The 13,463-nt window shown below is 40.8% G+C and overlaps 1 protein-coding gene across 2 annotated transcripts in view; it reads right to left on the minus strand.

Annotated features, from left to right (window-relative positions):
* Positions 1–381: 381 nt before the first annotated feature.
* LOC134452524 (prolyl 4-hydroxylase subunit alpha-2-like) overlaps positions 382–13,463 on the minus strand; it is a 42,678-nt gene continuing 29,596 nt past the window's right edge. Inside the window, exons 7-15 of one of the 2 annotated variants that reach the window (XM_063202965.1) lie at positions 13,078–13,286; positions 11,837–12,013; positions 10,620–10,690; positions 9,822–9,921; positions 9,459–9,512; positions 7,378–7,437; positions 4,980–5,048; positions 4,489–4,585; positions 382–3,051 (exon numbers count right to left, since the gene is read on the minus strand). In XM_063202965.1, the coding sequence (XP_063059035.1) occupies positions 2,981–3,051; positions 4,489–4,585; positions 4,980–5,048; positions 7,378–7,437; positions 9,459–9,512; positions 9,822–9,921; positions 10,620–10,690; positions 11,837–12,013; positions 13,078–13,286 (908 nt within the window). In that variant the 3' untranslated portion in view covers positions 382–2,980. Of the gene's footprint in view, positions 3,052–4,488; positions 4,586–4,979; positions 5,049–7,220; positions 7,287–7,377; positions 7,438–9,458; positions 9,513–9,821; positions 9,922–10,619; positions 10,691–11,836; positions 12,014–13,077; positions 13,287–13,463 lie in introns of both variants that reach the window. The other variant, XM_063202964.1, reaches the window with a different exon arrangement.

A 13,463-nucleotide genomic window follows, 5' to 3' on the forward strand; every position in this document is an offset into this window, starting at 1 on the left:
TTTGGCTGCATTGGTGTGGGGGACTTTGAGCAATGTTTGAGGTGGGGTTAAAAAAACATCTGGGTTAAAAGTGGTGAACATGGAACAGCCTGGCTGAAAAAGGAGTGTCTCTGTAGTAGTGTTTTTTTGTGTAGTGGACAAATTGAATGGGTTTCAATAATAGCTCTCGCAAAACACAGATGCACAGACCCCGGGAAACACACCCAAAGCCAAAACTATCACTTTGGTAATACCGGTAATTTGAAAGACAAAGCACAATCTCTACACCATGCACCTTCATGTGATTAATCAGAACACACACAGACAGACAGACAGGCACGCACATACACACACACACTTGGTTGAGATGGTAATGAATATATAAAAAAGACATGAGGCATGTTTGAAAAGAAGCAAGCACTGTTTATTGTGTGCAACTGGTACATGTCTCCACAAGCACAAACCAACAGCGGAATAATTTATGCACTTATAAATAAAAAACGCTTGAAATGGGAGGAGTTTTTGCTCAACAAATGTAAAGAGTTGAACATGTAAGTATAATTTTCTTACAAGACTCACATTTTCAAATACTCAAAATTTCAGGGGATAATAAAAACAAATAGAAAAGAACAAAAACAAAAACAAATCAAAATGATTATTCATAATAAAAAAGGCCCTCGTTGCCAAATGCATTTAGGAATGTCACCATCGTACATGCATGAGGAGTTTCCAGTCAGAGAAGCTGTTTTCACAGAAGCAGCAGAGTGGCAGTACATTATTCAGGCTACTTTTAAAGTAGAGAAGAGTCACACCCCGCCATCTTGGGCATGTTCCAATATGTGACCTTGCGTCCTCCACTTGTGCTTGTGGCCTCGTACCAGGAAGTAATACGTTGCGATGACATCCCTGACTACAGCTTTATATTTCAATATCTCGCAAAAGCTCAATTGTAAAGTCATTTTCTCATTTTCAAACAGGATGGTAAATGAAGAATAGTCCCCCAAAAATTGTTTTGGCTAGGCTGACAGTGGGGACACTTAATTAATTTCTCCATGGAGGCGGGGCAAACGTGAGGCCACAAGCCCAAGTGGAGGATGCAAGGTCGCATATTGGAATGCACCACTTGTGTGTCCGTACGTATAACCGTCGTGACGAGTACCATGTGCACCAGGCTTGTACGAAATTCCGAATTGAATGAATTTGAATTCAAAGTAATGCCATAATACGAACACTAGATCGTGTCATTACCTTGAATTTCTTTGAATTTAAGCTACACCACCCATTGAGAGTACATAGAACACCACCACCTAGTGTTCATATTATGGCATTACTTTGAATTCAAATTCATCCAATTCGGAATTTCGTACAAGCCTGATGTACACTACGCCCCTTTTTGGGGGATAACATTGGGGGACAAGCCAAGGCAAGGCCCTGTTGGTGTTGGGAAAAAAGAAGCGAAAGACAAGGACCAGCAGACTAGCGTTGTTCACGTTCAACATGCCAAAGACATGTTGTGTTGTCAGCTGTTCAAATAATGTAGCCAAACGGCCGTGGCTGAAGCATGAACTGTGTTTATTTAGGCTAGCCGATCTTGCATGTAAGTTAATAAGACATTCGGTTTGTTGTCCCCCACAAGGGGCGGGACCATTCTTTCACAAACGAAGTACCCGGAATTGCCGGTTATACGTATACAATTTAACAAGGACCCAGTTCTGGGCCTGGGGCCCGTTTCTCCCACCCTGTTGGCAGGTCTGGTCTCCTCTACTATCAAGGTCAACAAGTAACTCATTGACTATGTTTAAATGAGACATTTAATTCAGAATGAACTCACTTTAATTCTGAATAAAGCTTAATTCCACTATGATAACATCATGCAAACAATTAAATGACAGATCCAGGTAAACTCGACGGAATTATTTAATTCGGAATTAAAAACCTCACGTAAACGTAGCCAATGTACAGTATACACACAGACACTCACCAAAAGCCACCAAAACCAAGAAGTAGCCAAACTTATTAATGAGCTTCCCTTTTCTATTATCTCTGCTTACTCATGACCAGACATTTTAAATAGGTACTTCATCAACATGGGATGTTGGTAAATCCATACAGTCTGATTAGTCTTCATTGAACTGCAACATACCTCATTGTCATTTTCTATTTAGTAGGGCTGTAACGATATTGTATCGAATGGAGAAATCGCAATATGCAGAGTCACGATACTCTTATCATGATGCAAGAAGGCGGTATCGTGATACGCCCTTTCAAAGTTCTGTTATCCTTCAGCCCAGAAAACAACCACCTGATATGGTGTGATGGTGCTTCCAAGCTTCAAATCAACAGCCTCATTATTTTTAAACTTTTTTAAAACATCATTAGTAACCTCTTGTAACCGATTCTACATATAAACGATCATCAAAAAGATACATTTAAAAAATCGCGGGGTGTATCGAACCGTAACTCAAAAATCGTGATAGACAACAAACCGAATCGTGAGTTGAGTGTATCGTTACAGCCCTACCAGTTAGTCATCCAAGAAGCTGCTACTGATGAAACTGCTGTCTTGTATTAGTCATAAAATAGAGAATAAATGTCTTTTTGTTGCCACTGTGGTTGCTTTGGGTGTGTACACTACTGTCGAGAGGGTAAGACATGGGCACTGCCTCCTCAAACGTGGATACTGGATCAGACATACGGCAGGGGAGGCAGCACCTGGAGTGGTGCAATATGTGGTTTACTGTAACAGCTCAGATATTTAAGGACTCGGTGTGTGTTTGTGGGTGGGTGCGTGCGTGCATGCGTTTATACTCAGTTTTTGTGTGTATACTACTCAGCGTGTGTGTTTGTGCATATGCATGTGTGGGCACTGGGCAGGAGTGTGTGTGTGTGTGTGTGTGTGTGTGTGTGTGTGTGTGTGTGTGTGTGTGTGTGTGTGTGTGTGTGTGTGTGTGTGTGTGTGTGTGTGTGTGTGTGTGTGTGTGTGTGTGTAAAACATCTGTCTTCAGTCGCGACTTGATAGGCCACACTGTCTTCTGAACTCTTGGCCTCTCTCGTGGATCCACTTGTTGGACACTGTGAACACAAAATGAGGACGGCTCAGCTTTTTTCTTTCACAATGATTGCGTAATTTCATCTACACTTTTGCACAGAGCTCTATTTAATCTATTAAATGACACATAAAATGTACACATTATTGGGTTAACACAAAGATAATAAAGCTTATGATATAAAATAAACATCCTTTGTGTATATTTTTGAAGGCAAATGGCTAAGTATAGTCAATTGTATTAATCGCACAGAAAATTAAGATGGCTGCAAGCTTGAGCTGAGACAACTTGCTGTCGCACTCAATGGCGCACTATCTATTAAACAACTAAACAAAAATTGTGATAAGACTGAGGAGAACGATCATAAACACAGCTACCTATAACAGAATAGAATAGAATATCTTTTATCTGTCCTTGTAACACGTACAATGGAATTGAGCATTCTTTCTTGATTGAAGCAATAAATAATTAGAAATAAAGTTAGAAAGAGTAGAAAAGTACTTATACTTGTGTATAAAAACTATGCTTTGGTAGCAGAATTTAGTGCAGCAATCGCTGCTGAGTTAAAGCTGTTTTTTTTCCAGTCCATTTGTCCTGGTTTTCATGGATCTGTATCTACTTCCAGATAGCAGCAGTTCAAACAGGTTGTGGCATGAGTGTGATATGAGTGACGCAATGCTTTTGTAAAATGGATACGACATCTACTGTCATAGACATATCATGGGCAAAAAGCTCACTGAACAAAAAGTGCATGATTTTGATTACACTGATGACAACCAAACACAGACATGCTGTCAGACATGTGCGAGAGAGAACAGTCCTTACCCCATTTGCTGCCCACTAACTAACACATTGAGTGCGTACACATGCAGTTAAATATCCTGAATATGATCGGAATATTAAGTATCCCAAATTTGCGCTTGAGCATATAAATACCTTTTCCCGACTTCAGTATCCCGAATAAGGCCTTATTCGGGATACTGAGAAATCGGGATATGCTAGGTGGAGTATTCCGAAAGAAGCCGGGATACTGACGCATGTACACACCTTATCCTGAATGCAGGGGCTTCCCATAGAACGCTGTGGCTGGTATCCAGGCTAGATGCATTTGAAGAGAATTCTATTACGGCCAAGAATGTCTGGGATATAACGTTCTGTGCTCATATAAACACCTTATCCCGAAAATGATCATAACCGGGATATGCCTCATATTTGGGATAATGAACCGCATATAAACACACTCGTTGGGTGAGAGAACAGTCCTTACCACGCACTGATGAAGGCTTGATAGCCGAAACGCGTTTGCTTTTTGGACATGGTGGTAATATAAATAAATAATGAGACGCAGTCTGTGAGTGCGGATTTTTCTTCCTTAAGTTGATACATTTTATCGCGCACCCAAAGACTTTTGTTTTTCCAAGAAGTTGAGCGCGTCCTTTGCCAAGACTAGAACAGTCCTTACCCCATTTGCTGCCCACTAACACAGGACATGCTGCATGTCTGGTCCTGTAGTCGCCCTCGCCACTGCGGAACAGGTTGTACCAAAACACTGCCGTGCCCTGCGCACACACACACGCATACACACACGCACACGCACACACAGACAGATGGGAGTGTGGTCAGAGTGAGTCAGAAAGAGCAGCCACTGACAGCTCTGACGTGTGTGAACATTGCAATGGATGAAACTTATTTTACCATGTAGTGGAGATAAATCAGACAATCTGTATCAATATAATTCTACAATATTGTATATTACGTGCAAAAATGCCTCACAAAATACTGTGCTATGTAAAACAAATGTATGTAAACTAAACTAAAACTTAACATTTAGCAGGTTGCTGCACGATCACATGGTGTGTGTGTGTGTGTGTGTGTGTGTGTGTGTGTGTGTGTGTGTGTGTGTGTGTGTGTGTGTGTGTGTGTGTATATGACCAGGTTGGGGAGAATGCTCACCTTTCTGGGCCAGATGACGGCCCCAAAGTCAGGGAAGACAGTCGCTCCTCCCGCGTCCACATCGCTCATCTGTCAACAACACAAGAGCCAATCAGGACGCAGCACAGACGGGGTTCTCTTTCTAATATCATAACTCCCCGCCCTCTACCTGTGCTTCTGGCCTCACACTTGGCTGATGCCCCGCCTCCTCTACGTGGAGAAAGCAATAGTTTCCCAGCTGTCAGACTAGCCACAGCAACTTTTGGGGGACTACGTATTCCCCATTCAACATCCCGATTGCAAATGCGAAAATGATATTTGAATTGCGCTTTTGAGAGATACTGAAATAAACTTCTGCAACAATGTCATCTTGCGACGACATCACAAGGTCACAAGCACAAGGGAGGACGGGAGGAGGGATATTGGTTAGAACCCATGAGGATACAACTAATCCTTCACAACCTTCACATCTCACATCTGCATTGCAAAATGTGCTGCTCGGAACCAACTTAAAAAAGGAGAGGGCAGTGTGTGCATGGATCTTTTTTTACAATGGTGTCATTTGTGCTTTTTCACAGCGTTTTCTTTATCTTGAGGATAATTTTCATAAAGCAGAAAAACAATATATATGTTTGAGGTGGTAATGCGGCCGGGCCAAGAAGAACATTATTTTTCTGCTATATGATCACTGTCACTGTAAATTATCCCACTTATACCATGATTACCACATTTGTCCGAAGTTAACTTTTGGGAACAATTTGTTTTGTGCGGCATTACTTTCTTCAGCCACAATGTGCCCTTTTCCCCAACTTATTGGCAAACTACCATTACTAATTCTAAACTCAGTGCATTTATTTTCTAACACTAAAGAGGTTGGAAAACAGAGCCCAGTAGCTCTTTCATAGATGTGTGTACTGTATGTAAAAAAAAATGACATTCCATAGAACACAATGGGAAATTCTACCAAGCCGTGGTATAATGGCAAATATTGCTGTATAAAACATGTTAGTGTGCTGGTTATAGTTAAGCCAATGTGAAAAAAGATTCATGCAGCATGTTGCCTGGATTTTTTCAGAGTTTTTAAAGACCATTTTAAGTGTTCCTAAATTGTTTCCAAACAGGACTTTTTACAGAGCAGAATATAATACAACATTATCATGCCCACCTTTACGTCTTTAAGAGGGACAGACAATACAAAATAAGGGCATGCCTTACTCACCCTGATTAACATTTTAGAAATAGAAGTTAAAAGCCACATACATACACACAAAGCAAACGAAAATGGAGAGACGGAATGCTTGAGAAAAAGAAGGAACGAGAGATCAAGAGGATCCACAATGCAGAAAGAAATGCACTACGTCCCTTCATCCATACACTACTGCAATCGTGAAACTCGATGCAATAACTACAACCGTTTTTATGCCCTTATATGAAAAAAAATAAAATAAAGATGCTAGCAAAATTTGCAGGGGACTCCATACTCTCCTTTACGACCAAAAAGATGAATGCTCTCAAAATGAATATGGATAAATCATGTCCCGAGTGGACTACCATTACGGATCGGTGTTTTAGAGCCATCTACAGAGCGTCTGGCTACAGCATATCCAGCTTCCCCTGCATATTTCACACAGTAAAATATTAACTCATAGCTATGTTAGACGGCACACGACTCTCCACAATATGTACTGAAATTGACTGACACAGAAGAGGAGTGTGCACTGGGAATTAGTGCAACGTGTGTTTCGAATGGGTTTCACAACTTTGGCATTAACAGTAGCGGTAATCTCGAAAACCCCATCCCCGCCTCCATAAAAAATAGATATGATTCTTTTTACGATTTTTTTTGTCGGTCTTTTTCGACTTTATTTTATAGGACAGTGTGAGAGGTGGACAGGAAGCGAATTGGGAGAGAGACGGGGAGGGGTCTGCAAAGGACCCGGGCCGGGAATCAAACCCGGGTCAGCCGCATGGCAGGCGAGTGCCCTACCGGTTGGCCACGGCAGGGCCAGAATAGATATGAGTCTATACATAAGTATGAAACCGATGCTGCAACACTACTTGCATTGAAAGCGAGTTGCAGAGGGGTTATGTCAATCAACTTGTGTTCAGTATTTAAAGGGAGTCTGTGTATCAAAGCCGTGATTAAGCTTCTTATACGCCACAGTCAACACGACGTTATCCAACCAAAACGCAGCAGACAGACGTGGCGAGTATCGCACTGTCCACTCTCAAGAATGATATATACCACGAATGCATACTTACATAATTTAAAAATGTAGCCACACGATTTCCAGTGCCTAATGATTTGAATGCATCAGGCTCATCTTTCTATGAAGATAAAATTTAAGAGCAAAGACAGAGGATGAAGCCTTATCACTGAGGCGCTGCCGCGCGTGTCGAGCACGCACTTTGTACTTACGTAGTTCAGATATGTGGCAAGTCTATTTCCAGTAACCTTGAGGTTGCTGTCATTAGGGCGCTGTCAAAATACAGACGGTGGGTGACTTTACAATGGAGAATACATAGCAAGCTGCCTTGTGCCAGATAACCGTTCAAAGTCGGACGACTCTGGCCCAAGTCTGGCCCAAGTCTGGGTCAGAGCTGGCTCAAAGGCAAATGAGGAGGCCAGGGGAGGCATCACGACCATGGTCACAAAATGAGCAATTATAGAAAATTAGAAAACAGAAAATGACTTGTCATGGCAGATTTGTCAATTGATTTGTATTACTTTATTTATTTTTTCTATTAGTTGAGACTCCATTTGAAACTTCAAATTGCTTTTGGGACCTACGTATGTATGTTGATCCCCTGGTCTCCTCACATTGTACAGTGTCCTAGCAAAGAACTAGACAGACAATAACATTACACAATACATGTTTGGAGTAGTTAAAGAATGTAGGAGACTGGCGTCCGCATGCACCTGTGATCTCTAACAGTCAGTCTGCCTGCAGTAATGTTTCACATAACATACTGTAGATGTAGGCAGCGATCAGATTACAGACCCATTGGCCTTAGCACGGTCATAATAATTCTGTGTTATGTGTTAGACATTCATTAACACCACTTGGGTTATTTTTTTCCTCATTGACAACAGGTATGTTCTATCTGGTAAAACAGTATAAGTACAGCACAGTAGAGTAAATGGTAAACAGCACAGTAGAGATAGTAAGGTAAGCGTACCCATTAAGCCCATGTACCCTTTAAGCCCACTTTCAACTTTGAGGTCAATTTAAAGAAAGGGAAAAGGTGAATTTTGTTGTTCATCACCCTATCCAATTAAAGGGTTTAGTAACTGACAAAATGTTTTTTATTGCAAACAAATCACATTTTTTATTGTCGAGTTATTCCCGTCCAAGTGAATCCAGTCTCAGGACTACTGACAAGAAGTTGCCTCAAAACTTTGCTGTTTTGGGACATGTCAGAAATCATACAATATCAGCTAGTTCAAGTCAAATGTTTTGAAAATACTTTCATATTTAGTAAACTAAGAGGTAAATGTAATGATTTTTATATATATACATGCAGTGTTTTACTAAATTATAGCATTTCCCTTCAAATGGAAAGATGTGTTTTATGAGCGAGCACACGCCGATATTTTCTTGATACAACCACACACCATCTTTATCTTACTCTACCGTAAGACTTAAGGTGGTTAGGTATGAATTCTAAGCATATTCCAGTTTGTTTGGCATTGGTCTTTAAAGAAATGCATCATGAAATGTTTTGTGGAGTTGATTATTTCCATAAAATAGCTTTTTGTATAGGCGGGCTTAATGGGTACAAGGTGGGCTTAAATAGTGCACCCCATTGAAATGCATGTAAGTTTGCATGCATGCTTATGAAAAATGCCTTTGAGGGACATAAAAAGTGCTGTACAATCCCAAGTTGTTGGTTTAAAAGGCGTAATGTAATGAACTAACAATAATCAATAAGAAAAAATACATTTCTCTGTTTGGATGTAGAATTTTATGAAGTATATGAAGTAAAAGATGCCGTAATATTTAATTAGGTTTTATGCACTATTTTTTTTAGCAAATCTTACATTTTTGGTCTGAAACCCTTTTATGCTATGTAGGCTCCACTGTTTAAACTCAATTCACACACCTCACCAGGTATTTTGATAGAGAAATAACTATATGAGCTTATTTGGAACACAAGTGGGCTTAAATGGTACCAATGGTACCATTTAAGCCCATTCAGACTTTTCACTTTTCTCGTAAAAAATCTTCATATTGTACTTTGAAATATCCATCAACTCAGTGACAAACATTGAGAAGAGAGGTAAATCTTACTATTTAACAAAATATTTCACAAAAAAAAATTATGTGAAGATGATTGAAAAATAAAGAAATTTAGATTTTGGTGGGCTTAATGGGTACGCTTACCTTATCCTGTGAACATGCTGTCAATGCCTAAACACAGTGAGGTGATCTGAGGTGAGCTGACTGTTCAAATTAGAAAAGTGCAATTATAAATTATGTTGGGGTGGGGACCACTTACCCTTGAGAAGTCAAAATGGGGCTCGTACTGACCTCCGACACCATAGTTGGCCACCTAACCAAGAGCAGAAAGCACAAGTACATACATCAGGGTCCACTCAGAACAAACTAATTCAACACATACAGTACATGCACAAACACACATAATCACAAGCACACATGCATTGACACACACACATACATACTGTACAAATTCACTGGCACAAATCTATCCACAGCCACATCCATGTTCATATGTTTTGCCTCGCAATACCCTACCATAATACTGTAGAGTACCAATAAGTGAACCGATGACATACTCAGGAGAAGAATATAAATAAAAGGGCATTGTGGTATCGCCTCACGACTTGATATTGTACCCTACCTGAAGCAGTTCTGCTGTGGTCACCGTAAGGCCTGTGATGTCCTCTATTCTCTGGTTGACTTGCTCGATAACAGGGTCCTCTTCTCCTTCCAACCAAGCACTATGGAAGAGGAGCGCATCAATGTCACATTGGCCTCGTTTACATCAGACATTTCATTCAGAATGAACACAATTTAAATACGAATAAAACTTCATTCTGCCTTGAAAGCATCATGTAAACAATTCGGAATTAAACGAAAGTGCAATGTAAACTTGACGGAACTATTTTTTTTTTAAATTTGAAATTTGAAATTAAAAAATGTCATGTAAACCAGTATATATATCATATATTATCAATGTATCACAACAAAGTTCACATTATACATCAAATTATAGCAAAGCACCTAGGCCTTCACCTTCTGAGGGAGTCCTGTCAGTTACTGTGTACACTGACTACATGTTGCATCTATTTCTCTGAGATTAGCACCACCTCTTGGTACAAGCGAGGAATTTACGAGAGCATATACAAAGCCTATGTCAAACACGAGCATGGTCAGAAAATGCCAAGACTGAGAAACATGTATTTTAAAGACTTTTTATGTTTGATCAATTAGCTCTTGCATGAGAATAAAATTGTAAGTGCAGTATGGATGGACACACACCCCTTTCCATAAACAGGAAGTTGCATTAAGTTTCTACTACTATGCACAGGCATAATCTTTGAAGGGAATTATCATTTTCTATGTTACATGTTACATTTTTTCCCAAGTACCTTCTGCAGTGCACTGTCCTAAAAAAAGAAAAACTGCTTTCACTAACCTTTTTGATACTCTGTAGCTGGCTGTTGTCAAAACACCGGTTTTTGGGTCTCTCACTGTTGCCCTTGCCAACTATTAAAAAAAAGGTTTGAAAAAAAAAAAATCAGGTGACAAATTTCACTCAAGATACATACAAATTACATCACAATATCCCAGTCTTCACTAAGGTCAAGGTCTGAGATGGAATTTATCATATTTACACTATATAACATAAAACACAATATCTGCAGTATATGGTATTAATTTATGTTCATATCATTTTACTATGAATATATGATTCTGGAAGTGTATTACACAGTATATGATTACCCTGCAGCCCTCACCAGTGGCGGAACAATTGAACACAGGACCCCAGGGCAAGAGACTGATAGCCAGCCCCCCCCCCCCATACGGCCAGCCAAATTTCATAATAGGTCGACGACCACCACCAATACAGCTGGGCCATGGGCCCAGGCGCAAGCCCCGCTCGCCCCACCTATACCGCCCTACAAAGGCAAAGTTCAGTAACTGCGCCAACATCGAAACGGACAAAAATCCCTTCAAAGTTTTGGTATGAGGTTGGTGTAGCGAAGGGGAGTAGAGTTGCCCAGCTGGGACTCGAACCCAGACCTTCTGGTGTAGTAAACCGGGGCTCTGACCGCTACACCAAAGAGCCAGGCTCGTTGGCATGTTAGTCAGAACACACCCACAACCCTAGTGATGGTCACTCCATCACAGTTGGATATTGTAGTTACTGTAAATTTGCCATATCAATATCACTATAACGGGACACATTTGGGCCATAGGGTTTTGTCACAACACATGTAGTTACTGCTGTTTGCCTTTGTGGTGCAGTACAGCTCCACCCCTTGCCCTCACCCTCAGTTTGAACAGCTCCTATACAACATATTAAAACATAATATCTATATAGTGGTCATTCATTTATGTTTATATAATTTTACTATGAATATATAATTCTGTAAGTGTTGTATATACAGCAGAATTGTACGAAATTCCGAATGGAAAGTATTTCAATTCAAAGTAATGCTATAATACGAACACTAGGTGGTGGTGTTCTATGTACTTTCAACGGGTGGTGTAGATTAAATTAAAAGAAATTCAAGGTAATGGCACCACCTAGTGTTCGTATTATGGCATTATTTTGAATTGAAATTCTTTCCATTCGGAATTTCGTACAAGCCTGATACACAGTATATGTTGTGTGGCTATGGGCCTCACCCTGGGTTTGGCTATCTCCTTGATCTTGTCGATCTGCTGGTCTGTGAGGGCGTCCAGGTAGCGTACGATGTGGGGGCTGTCCCACTCGTCCTCCTCCAGCGCGGGCTTGAAGAGCAGCCGGGGGTTCCTGTTGCCGTCCTGGTAGCGGCAGAACAGACGACTACGCCTCCTCTCCGTCTACACACAAACCGGGAGAAGGAAGAGACAGGTGTGAAGAGGTGAATACAACTGTGCCACATCTACAACCTAATTGAACACTCCCAAAGGTCCCCTGAAGAAGGCTTGAGCCGAAACGCGTCATTCTTTGCTCCCATGTTTTTGAACTTTCAATAAAGGCTTTTAAATATTTTTCCACAAGAAGAGTGCCTTGGATATTGTTTTTTCCCCAACACCAAAGAGCACAATTTTTTCTGAACCATTTCCTGAGCACTTTTCTCTTCTCTTCTTCGGATTTTCTCTTCACTTGATGACTCCCAAAGGTCCGTTCAGGGGAATTCTGATACAGTAGGTTAGAATGATGTGGGACTGGACTAGAGAGTAGAGAGTATAATAGAAACGAGTAGAACTTCTCAACAGGCTTCAAGGAAATATGCAGAGATAAAGTGTGAGGGTGGAATAGAACAGAACAGACTAGAATAGAGTAGAACATAATCCCTTCCGTAGAAATAAGGTGAGACAGAAATATGAAGCTGGACTCCAGACAGATTGAAGACTCAACACACTCAGAGAAATAGGGTGGCCTTATCTTGTAATTTCAGTCTACTGTACACAAGATCAATAGGCTATGTAAAGTAGTAAGTTTAACATCAAAACACTAACCAATTTGTTGTACATAACTTGACTATGTCTTATGTAAAAAATATAAAAAATGTGCTATATTCTAGACATCACCATTTTGTCGTTTTATTTCTATTCTATTCTATTCTATTCTATTCTATTCTATTCTATTCTATTCTATTCTATTCTATTCTATTCTATTCTGTTCTATTCTAATCTCTTTCCTTGAAGCCTGCTGAGAGGTTTTTTTTAAGTACGTTTTGGGAGTTTTTTGAGCCTTAATTATGACAGGATAGAGTGAGAGGAGACAGGAAATGAGCTGGAGAGAGATATGGGGTAGTGCTGGGAAATGACCCCGGCTGGACTGAAACCGGGGTCTCCATGGGCCCAAGCCCAAATGTGGGGGGCTTATCCCTTGTCAATTCTTAAGTGTAATTTGTAAGATTCTGTTTGGCCTCACTCACCATCTTGACACCCTCGCCGCGGCACAGGCCCTCGTAGATCTCCCTCTCGGGCAGGTAGTCTCGGGGCCGCTGGTAGGTGCCCAGCTGGATGGGCTCCTCGCTGGCCAGCTGCTGCTGCTGCTCGCCATCCTTCTCTGCCTGCTGCCTCTCTTCGATCAGCAGCTTCTCAAAGTAGCGCAGGTTGCTGCCTGCCCTCTGGTGGCTGGGGTCTGTCATTGCACACAGAGAGGATTTATTAGAAGTGATGCTTTTCTGGAATGTTTTTCTGTGTCTTAAAACAACGTGTGATTCTATATGCCCAAGAGAGAGTTCCTTCCTTGGGACAATGAAGTTTATCTTACCTTATCTTAACTGATCTGATCTTTTCATGACCCTAAAATATTAAT

This window comes from Engraulis encrasicolus, chromosome 7 (genome assembly GCF_034702125.1).
Source record: "Engraulis encrasicolus isolate BLACKSEA-1 chromosome 7, IST_EnEncr_1.0, whole genome shotgun sequence".
In the NCBI taxonomy this organism is placed as follows: domain Eukaryota; kingdom Metazoa; phylum Chordata; class Actinopteri; order Clupeiformes; family Engraulidae; genus Engraulis; species Engraulis encrasicolus.